We start from the raw sequence: 10,526 nt of genomic DNA, 5'->3' as shown, positions 1-10,526 counted from the left end.
GTTTATTGATTGTTGATATTTGATGTATTTGAGAGATGATAAAGATTGTGCATTATTGAGTCTATTCATTACATATGTACATTTAGAGCTTTGCTTGTGTCAGTGCAATGTTGAGCTTTTCTATCATTCAGCATCATTTGTCATGCAGAAGAAATCGTTTTATATCAATAAAAGAATAATTCCAACAATATGGTTGTGTGCATTGCTGTGTTTGACTCATTTACTGCAAATGCCATAATATTCCTACCTGCTGTTCTTTGACAACACCCACTCTTTAACACATCTTTGTTTATCATAAGCACCTGACCATGTGGAGCATATGTGTACTATCATTATCCACAGATACTACCTCCACTTGCAGTCTGATCTGTGGGTTAATGAGATGCAAAAAGCAGCAGGAACAACGTTTGAGGTGAAGAATGAAAACAATGTCTTTATATAAGCAGAATATATAGCCCAGACTGAAATACCACAATATAAACCTATGGCCTTGATGCCTGTTTACCATATGAAACTGATAAAAAATATAAGCATATGTTCACCCTTAATTATGAATTCAAATCCCCAGTGTTCACTTGCACTCAAAAACCGCAAGTTGTCAGATGAATTGTTTGTGAAGTTTGTCAGGCATTTATATTGACCTACTGAATCAGCAGCACTTCAGATATTCAACTGTTGGTTGAAAACTGTAGTTTATTATCAATTTGTTTGGAAAATAATAAATAAAACAGCTGGTATATACAGTTGTCATTGTTCACTTTACACAGGACTGCTGGCTCCCTGAATTGTCATTATAATCATCTGAGTGGATCCACAATGTTTAATAGACTGAATAATGGCACTGCCGCTGCCAATGTTGAGGATGTCGTTTTCAAGTGGCACATTTTTCAGATTACTCAAGAATTTCTCCAGAATTACCTTTCCTGATGAGTGTTTTGTCCGTGCTACTTTTCTATCTTTGTTTCTAAGGATTGTGTCTGGTTTGATGAAACATCTGAAACACTAATCCAAAGCCTTCTCTCTTACAAATATTACTATTTTGTTTGGCAACCAAACACTTGAAACCTATTAATCTTACCTCATCCAGGCACTGGAAAACTGGATTAGCAGAGACATCTATGCTGACAGGGGGCTGCTCTTCTGGGAGTGAAGCATCAGGTGCCATGGCAACTAGAGGTATATCCTCCTCCATCTCCTGTTGCTCCTCCACCTTTGCGTCTCCTTGGCTGGGGGGGCCACTGCCCTGCTGCTCCTCAGACTGTCTCATACTGCTGCGTGACACACGCAAATTTAGAGAAACAAAATGCACAGTTTGATAACACACAAAGTATTCACTGCAATATAATGTATCAATTACAGATATAGTCATATAAGTAATGTTTATATTTGATGACTAGAGTAACCTGAATGCATCACCATAATCAGAGATGTACAAACACAATTAAGTATTTGTAACAATTGTAACTGTTTGCATTTTACGAGTTTCCATGTCGGATGGTTTCACACATTGTCAAATAGGAAAGTAACAAACAGCATAGAAAGTGGCTGCATTCCATGTAGTAGAATGATATCAGCATTAGTATGGATTACTGGCAACACTAATCGTTTAACTTAAATCAACATTAATAGTTTCAACAGTGTGTTTACTGCTAAGACAAGTAAAAATTTTCACCGTGAGAAGGGTGGTGACACATTCAAGAGCCAAAATGAAGAAGTTGTATTTTGGTTTTGTAGTAATAAACTGAACAAAAAGGATTTCAAATCGTATCAGTCATATTCTTCCTGCTCCTGTAATTGTAACACATACCATATCAAAATATTGAGGACATTGTGGATAGCTATCGTAAAGTTTATTGAATTATTAGCTAGTATTAGCGGTGTTTGCTGTCTTATATTAAAGTAAGTTGATAAAATGCCCCCTGTTTGTTGCAAAATTGGCAAAATTGAAACACAGTCGTAATGATTCGGCAAAACTAGCTAACGCTAACCCTCTAAACAAACAAAAAGTACTTTACTTTCCAACGTCCTCCATACTCTTCACACGTCCTTTAAGTCTTCATGTAATTGTCTCATATAACAACATAATCAGACGTTTCGAACTGTTTGTAAAGTAACTTATTTGTAGTTTAGGTGTTGTAGTTAATGCTGGCTAGCATAACCAAAATCACAGCAGGCTCGGCTGAGTTGAATTGCGCGTGGTGGTTGCCATAGTGACAACAACTGGCGCCCTCGTTTGTCAGAAAAAAATTGTTATTTTCGCTTAGATTATGTAGTTTAGCAGATGTTTTTACTTCTTCCAGATACTACTCAATAGTATACAAGATATCCATGCGTTTTAAGTTTATTTGAACACATTTGGGAGGCAACTAAATCTAAAACCTAAACAACCAATATCATACTTGCATCCTTTGTCCAGTAGATGGCGGAAAATCGTCACCTCACTGTGTTGTGTATTGGCCACACAGTGAGGCATCAAAGTCCAGCTGGCTGAATACACTGAATTTGTGAGCAATAAAAGCAATAAAGTGAAATTGGATTTAGCTGACCTGAATCCAAGGTAGATAAATATGTTGATGATGGCGATGAGGATGAAGTAATACTCCTTTCAGTTTCATTCTCACCATTTGTAATACCAGCATGCAGGGAGATGGTAATGCCAATTTCTCACTCCCTTGAACAGCTGCAAGGATGTGTTATCTCAGCAATGTATATATGTGCAATATATTATACAGGCATGAATGTGAAGGGATTTGTTGCCCCCCAGTCTTGAGTCGGTGTGGATGATAAATTGTGGGAGAAAGTTTAAGGATGTGTTTCCCTCCTTGGAATGTTCCTAAATTTACCTTGAATTTACAGGCTCCCATGCTCTCAACCCTTTTATTCAAAATATATTTTCTAGCGTTGCTTATTTCTTGCCTTAAGTTATACGCATATGGTGTAACTTGCGGTAAAGGTATGAGCATTTAGGTCATGCATACTGCGTAGACTAGAGAGAGATGTTCTTGCAAATTACCAGATGTTTTCTTGCATGCATATACGTTGCAAATGACACCATGACAGGAAAGACTTTCCTATGATTTAGCTCTATGCACTCTGAGCGTAAGTATTTGTCCAACTGATCATACATTTACGACCAAATGGTTGCTTTGGGAGAGAAGACTATAATTTGGAAATCAGCTGAAGTTGACTTATTTTTCCATTCACCACATAAACCTTTTGGATACAAAGTTTTTGCAGAATAGAAGCACAACCCTATGTTTTCCCTCATTGAACTAGAGATGTATGAATGAAAAACAATAATTATGAACTTTATAAAACTGATAATTAGGCAGACCTAACTTTTCTAATCCTTGATAAATCTGAACAGATCATGCAGTAGGAGGACGATGCCTGTTTTGGCACATTTGTAATATAACCTTGAATATTTTCTTGCAATCTGGACACCTTATCATTTGAACCCTGGCAACAGACACTATCTATTACTCTCTCATGAAACTCTGTGTGCCTTCTTTGGCAATTATTTGGCGAAACATTCTAGTTTGAGCTAGAGCTAGAGCTTTTGAGGCTGAGAAATACACAGAGTTGCCAAAGGTAATAGAAGATCTCACATAAGGTTCAGACTAAAACAAGCTTAATTTAACATTTTATACTTTGTGACTGTTTGTCAATGAATCAGACGTACTTTGCAGCCATTTCATCACCATACACCTCAGTCATATGGATGAAATCTTCTGAATACACTTAGCAAACAATGAGAAGTGTGGTTACCACAGTTGTTATTAATGTATGAGAATAGAGGACATACTTTAAATTCACTTTGTTTTACTGCGCCCTCCCGTCAACTGAACCCAAACTGTCTTGGAATTTTTCAGTTCACAGTCACTGGTGTGAATTTTGACAATCTACAACAGATGGTGATGATGCATGATGAATCAGCAGCTGGGGGAACAGCTAACAGGGCTCATTACAGACAGGATAATTTTAGTCATGGAAACTTGGTGGAAACTCAGTGGTCATGTTTGTCATGTACATTCACTGGCATTCCCTTTGTTGTTTTACTCTGAACTCTTTGATAACTGCTCAACTGCTTCATATCTTCATATCTTCATTTTGTATTGTGACATAAATGTGACATGTGATGAAATGGGAACTGTTGCATTCAGGACCAATGAGACTTTTCTTTCGTCAATTCTGTAAATACAATAAAATGAAGCTATCACGCTGCATAACTAAGACAAAGAAAGTTGTAGTTCTCCCTCTATGTGGTATCCAGATCTTTGTGTTTACTGCATGTTGTAGTCACGTCATATGTTACTTGGGTATTTGGGATAATTTTATAACCCCCATCCTCCTTCTGTTTCAATCTTTCATGTTTTTGCATGTTTTGAAAGACTATTGTGTACTAATTACCACAGAGAGAATTATTTTTCAATCTGAAATCTGCTGATGCAGTTTGTATCATCAAAGGATTTGTCTTTTGACAAAATGTCTGCAGACAGTTTATAAACAGATGTTTAAAGTCTTATAAAACCTTGAAAGCAGATTTTATTGAAGGTCACAGTTAAGTGTTTCTGCACTTTCACAGACTTTCTCTTTTGCTCATTTTGTAACATATATTTACAGGTAAGATGAGATGACATACGACATGACATGAATTCTAAACATTTTGTCGCATTACAAATGAATTTGCTTAGATGAATCCTGCTGTGTAAGACTAGAAAGAATCATGATGGCCTATACAGCATCACTGCTGGGAAACCACATGTCACTAATAGACCATTACACCAGATGACCATAGGAAAACTCTTATAATCCAGTTTATATGCTCACCCTTGAGCCTCAGCATACTCCGACTCACAAGTAGTCTCGCAAACTTTCGTCTTTCAGACAGAAAAAATCACATTGGTTAGCTTTGTTTTGGCTTTTGTTTTCTGTAACCATATCACCAACAGCTTGCCAACTAAAGCCCTATGTGTGAGCTGGTAACAGCTGTGTCTATCCTCAATTCTGGCATATTTGGAGGACATCCGCATCACATAACAATCACAAATCTGGACAACACCTGTTTATGTTCTTGAAAATAAATTTGGCTGCACATGGATCAGATAAAGGGTTCACAATCACAGGAACTTATGAATGTGAGCATAAAATGAATTTTAATGGCAGAGAATATAGAGCTGCGTTGTCACAGGTAGAAGGTGAATTAAAGGGGTCAGAAATTCTCATTGGAGCCTGTGACACCTGTTGTATTGCATCATATTGTATTAAATTTGAGTTTGTTTAGATCATATCATATTCCATAGATCCTGGTATAATCGTGATGTGTTCTACTGCATGTGTTTGTGGATGTGCATGTGTGTAGGAGCACATTCCTTGGCAGACGTGGATTATCTGACGCCTTTGATTCTTGGGCTGTGCCACTGCAGACATCTGGCATGAAGAAACGTTTTCATACTTTTAGGAAATGTAAAGTCAATGGCAAGTAAAGAAACAGAATATCATGATTTATATGGCGATCGTTTGTGTGCTTTGAGATATGTTCGGGAGAAGGGAAGATGTACAGCTTCATTTGACAGGATACTTCTCATCTGACCTGTAACATGGTCTTTCTTTTTGTTTTGTCTGGACTTTATTCCTCACATGTTCACGTCCAATTCTAGGGAATGCACATGTATGTGAGGATATCCTGCACACGATGGGCTGATATTCCATCCAGCCATTCAGTGGATTATGTGATAAGTGAAGTGAAGTTGAACCTAAAAAGTAATGGAAAGTGGATTTCAACAAGAGAGAAACAAAGACACCAACTGAAGCCAGATTTCAGTCAGATAAATTTCTGATTTTGTCATTTTAGGACTGAAACCTCGTGGGAAAAACGACCTGTAATGGATTCCAGGTACCTGACTTTTCTAGAGACAATCCATTAAAGGACACACTGCAAATGTCCTGATGAATTAGAATAGAATAAAACCAGTACCACATTCCTGTTCCCAGCAAAGCAGAAAAAGAGTCCTGTGTCCTAAATCCTTGACTTTGCGTGAAGGATTCTGGGATAAATTGGAATACCAGAGAGGGGTCACACGAGGGGTCGCACAAGGTCAGGTTGTTTTACTGAGCCATACCTAAAGCGAATCAGCCTGTCACAACTGATGAATCAGTTTGACCTGATTCTCACAGAGACAGAGTAAAGTTACACAAACATCACTCAGTTTAATTAAGTTTGTTTGGAAATGATACCCATCTTCTCCAAGCAAGTCTGGGGTTCAGATTGGCAACCTACCAGAACGAATTGCTAGCAATAAACGGCTAAGCATGCTTTCCCTCATTGTTGAATCCCTCAAGTGCAATAATAATAATAATACCATACAAGTTATGTTTGAATAGAATGACATACTGTATATGCACATTGCCTTTTCATATTATTATATCATAAATAAGAGAAAACAATGAGCGTATGCTGGACTAAAGCAACATGAATGCATGTTTGGTCTCATCACAGGAGAATTAATCTCCTACAGACATCTGCAACTGACCTGTCCTTCAGGGTAAAACTGCTTTGATGGGTAACGCAGAGAGAGAGAGACCACTGTTCAGCTGAAACAGCAGACACAACAAGAAAGAAAGAAAGAAAGAAAGAAAGAAAGAAAGAAAGAAAGAAAGAAAGGAAGAAAGAAAGAAAGAAAGATAGAGCTCCATTCTGTATGTGTTGATGTTGTACACAGTTGCAGTATGTCTGATGAACGGATGGAAGCAGTTAGCTTGATTTGCTCTTCAGATCCAGAGAATAGTGTCCCATTAGCGTCCTATACATCTTCGCTGTGTGTGTGTGTGTGTGTGTGTGTGTGTGTGTGTGTGTGTGTGTGTGTGTGTTTATCTTGAAGTGATTCCTCTGGGATTGCCTGGTTTCCTCTTCTTTCATCCTGCCACAGTCATCCACAGACAGCCAAACTCCTCCCTGCCTGGTTAAGATGGTGAAACAACTTTAAATCATCTCTAACTCTCTGGCTGTATCCATATTTCTCTTTGTCTTTCTGTCCACTGTCCCTGTCTTATACCCTTGTACTTGTGTAGGATACCAGACAGCACTGTATAGCTATTTATCTAACATAAAACGTCTAACAGTAAAGATACATCGTCATGTCCTCATATTTGTCCGACCATTCTCTTCCTACTCCTACAAGGATTTTAACCATCTTCAGTTATTTCATATCCCAAACTGCTATTTTCCTTTGTTTCATTTTCTATTTTACTGGCTGCACGAACCACAAAGATTTTCCATGGATGGTGGTGCCATCTCAAAGATCGCACAGTTCCTTTTTATTGCATGATATATTATATCCACAACTTATTTTTGTGTTTTATTCCTAGTTGTGGTCAGACACAGGCCAAGACAGTTTCTGTGTAGTAAGGAGCGTTTCTATTTGGTTCCTGGGGAGAGGCCTGTGCTCACAAACCATAATTACAGAGGAGAACGGAGAGAGAATGAGTCCTTGAGTCCACTGAGAAGCCCTGAAAGCATTTCATCTTCAAAAAAATCAATTCTGCCTCTAAATTCTGCAAAAACAAAATCTAATTCGCTCCCAAACATTCTTGACCAGGACATAAAGGAGAAAAATGCATTTACTATGAAAAACAACCAACAAATATGAGCTATTTTATGAATCTTTGTGTGCATTGTGAATCAGTGACTGACAGTACCCCCGCCCCTCTCTTGCACTCTCTCTCTCGCTCTCACTTCCCCTGCCCCCCACGTCGACCCGGCACACACACAGTTAAGACACATTCCCAAATCCTCTCGACGACACCATTTAGTGGCCTGTTTAGTGAGGTCTTAAAACCTCTCTGCAGTGAAACAAAGCAGTGAAAACTGTTTCTCAGGGCGCAGCAAGAGCGGGACAGGAAGGGACACCGGGCTTCATTACGTAATCAAGAGTCAGACACATGAGCCGCTCGGCGACTTTTAAAAGATGGTTTGCACTCTGCGGTCTTTGTTGATGCTTCAATTGCTGCAACCAGATGTGAGTGACTACCAGAGACAGAGCAGAGTTTACACACAGAGACATTCTAAATCAGGAACATACTTTCACATATAACAATTCAGTGTCTACTAACTTCAAAAACATCAAAGCTCTGAAATTGAACCTTGGTTGTACAAACCGACGACAAGTAAAGCGCCTTGATGCAATGAGCTTCATAGTTAATGACACAAGCTTGTGTTCAATCAGAGAGCGAGTCAGGAAGTAAACATGTGTGATCAGTAACGCTGAGGTCACGGGACAGATATGCAGCTTGGGGGTCGACCTAGAACTGTTTTGGTGACCTCTTAACCCTTACTTCACTCACATCTGTGCTTCTCTCTGTCTTTACCTGCATGATCTGAAATTGGCTAATCTTCTAAATCTCTCTCACCACTTTTCTGTTTCTCATCAGTTCACCTTCTCTTCATCTCTGAGTGTCTATTGGAATCATTCTTAACACTACAGTCCTGTTTTCACTGGAGCAGGGCAGAGTTAAAGGCTGCGGGTTTGCTCAAGGGCACATCAGTTATTTATTCACGTTGTGCCGAGGTTTTCTCAGGCTGTCACAATTCTTTAACCTTTAAACTTCTGTCATCATCGTCTTTGTGAAATCCATCTTCAGACTTCCTCAGGGGAGGAAATGGACAATAAATCTAAATATATCTTGAACATTTGAGTCCCCAGCTGTCTTATAGAAGTTAAGATGTGGGTTACTCATGAGACCATTGTGTGTGTGTATGTGTGTGTGTGTGTGTGTGTGTGTGACTGCTTTCTTTATTTAGCAGATCCCTTGTAAAAACAAATGGATGCTTTGGAGAGTCCAACTCTTCATTCACAGGAACATTTCTTTTATTGAGGTGCTTTCAAATTGGGGAAACATTTTAGTCCAACCTTATTAAAGTCTACTACACAGTGGCTTCACAGTGGTGGCCTGGAGACATTGTAGGAGTTCCACTTTCATTGTGTTTGTTGAAATACTGCTGCTCTTTTAAACTAACCAACTATCCCGAGGAACAAGTCTCTCATTTAAAAAAGTAAGAAAGAATATCGGATAATAGAGAAAGAGAGTGTCTGCAACAGCTGCAATGATTTGCAATGTTTTTTTTACCTGGCACAGGAACAAGGACGGGGCATCGGCTTCAGTGTGATGCAGTGTTAAAGTGACGGTGCTAGTTAAAACAAGACCAAACGTCCTGGGAAGATTTTGGTTTTACAGCTGGACATTGTTTTCACATCTTTCCATCAACACTGCTGCAGGCCCTGAATGCATGGAAACTTCTGCTGTGACCTTTGGCCTGTTGGATGTTCACCTTTGGTGTTTTTGATGGACGACAAATATGGAGGAATGTGCATATGTATGAAAGTATGCCTCTGTGTGTGCTTGTGCTTGTGCTTGTGCTTGTGCTTGTGCTTGTGCTTGTGCTTGTGCTTGTGCTTGTGCTTGTGCTTGCGCTTGTGCTTGTGTTGTTAGATTTTTCTCTCAAATGGGCCAAACACAGAGATCAACAGTTCCACTGAATCAGACAGAAGCAGAACTTTGGTCAACCTCAGAAAACAGGGACGTATTGGACACATCAGATGAAGAACCACCATGTTATTAACTCACCAACGATACGATTACGCTCCTAAATACTGAGTGGGAAATGTGTGTCATTGTGTTGGCTTTGTTAGGTGAAATCCTCCAGAAGAAAGGTAGCAGTTTGAATTTGCTCTTTCTCCTCTTTGCCTGCATCGATCGTCTCCTGCATTCTTCAGTGAATGAGATTAAAACCCTTGCAGCCCGTCCAAGTGGGGCTCAAATAGGGCAAATTTTCTTTGGAAGGTAAAGAAAGGGAATCTGGATTTGGATCCATTCACCATCTAGGTGTTCCTTCCTGTGCTCTTAGTGTTTATGTCTGCACTATTGTCCTCTTTAATGGGGGAGCAGCCAGCGACATTGACTATTATTCCTAGGGTGGCAGTGAGGTTTACATTTTGGTGGAAATGCTCAGAGGAAGTTTGTTGATATTTAAAGAGCAAAATGTGTGTGTTTGTACAAGTGAAGGGGAATTTGTAGGCGATGGACTGGGAATTAGACAAAACATACAAGCACCTGGTGCCAGTTCACACACACACACACACACACACACACACACACACACACACACACTACATGAGTCCTTGTCATTACCTCAGCTTGTCAGAGCTGGAGAGCAGATGTTCCAGTGAGAATTTACTCTGAATGGTAAATCATCTTTAGACACACCACCTAGCTTTTCCATTGCAAACACACACACATACACACACACACTTGTGCACGGTACATACAATCATGCACGGTATAGTGTACAGTGCACCATTAATCTCAAGGATTTTGATCCAATTTTGGACATAGTACAAAGAGAATACTGTTTTTCTATAATCTACATAAAAGAGAGACAATTATTATATTTCAATGATTTTCGTATCAACAGCTGTCAAGGGTATTTACAAAAGTGTGTGTTTGTGTGTGTGTGTGTGTGTGTGTGT

At 39.2% G+C, this 10,526-nt stretch overlaps 1 protein-coding gene across 1 annotated transcript in view; it reads right to left on the bottom strand.

The window, feature by feature from the left end:
- The window catches only part of ccdc146 (coiled-coil domain containing 146), a 37,150-nt gene extending 35,883 nt beyond the window's left edge, over window positions 1–1,267 (bottom strand). The window contains exon 1 of the mRNA XM_076153160.1: window positions 1,079–1,267. Coding sequence (XP_076009275.1) covers window positions 1,079–1,267 — 189 coding nt within the window. The remainder of the gene's footprint in view (window positions 1–1,078) is intronic.
- Window positions 1,268–10,526: the final 9,259 nt, after the last annotated feature.

Source organism: Genypterus blacodes, unplaced genomic scaffold, assembly GCF_046128005.1.
Source record: "Genypterus blacodes isolate CSIRO-AG114 ecotype Tasmania unplaced genomic scaffold, CSIRO-AGI_Gbla_v1 ptg000007l_1, whole genome shotgun sequence".
NCBI classification, from domain to species: domain Eukaryota; kingdom Metazoa; phylum Chordata; class Actinopteri; order Ophidiiformes; family Ophidiidae; genus Genypterus; species Genypterus blacodes.
Note: the sequence above shows the minus strand (reverse complement) of the source record. Positions and strands in the feature narration are given on the sequence as shown.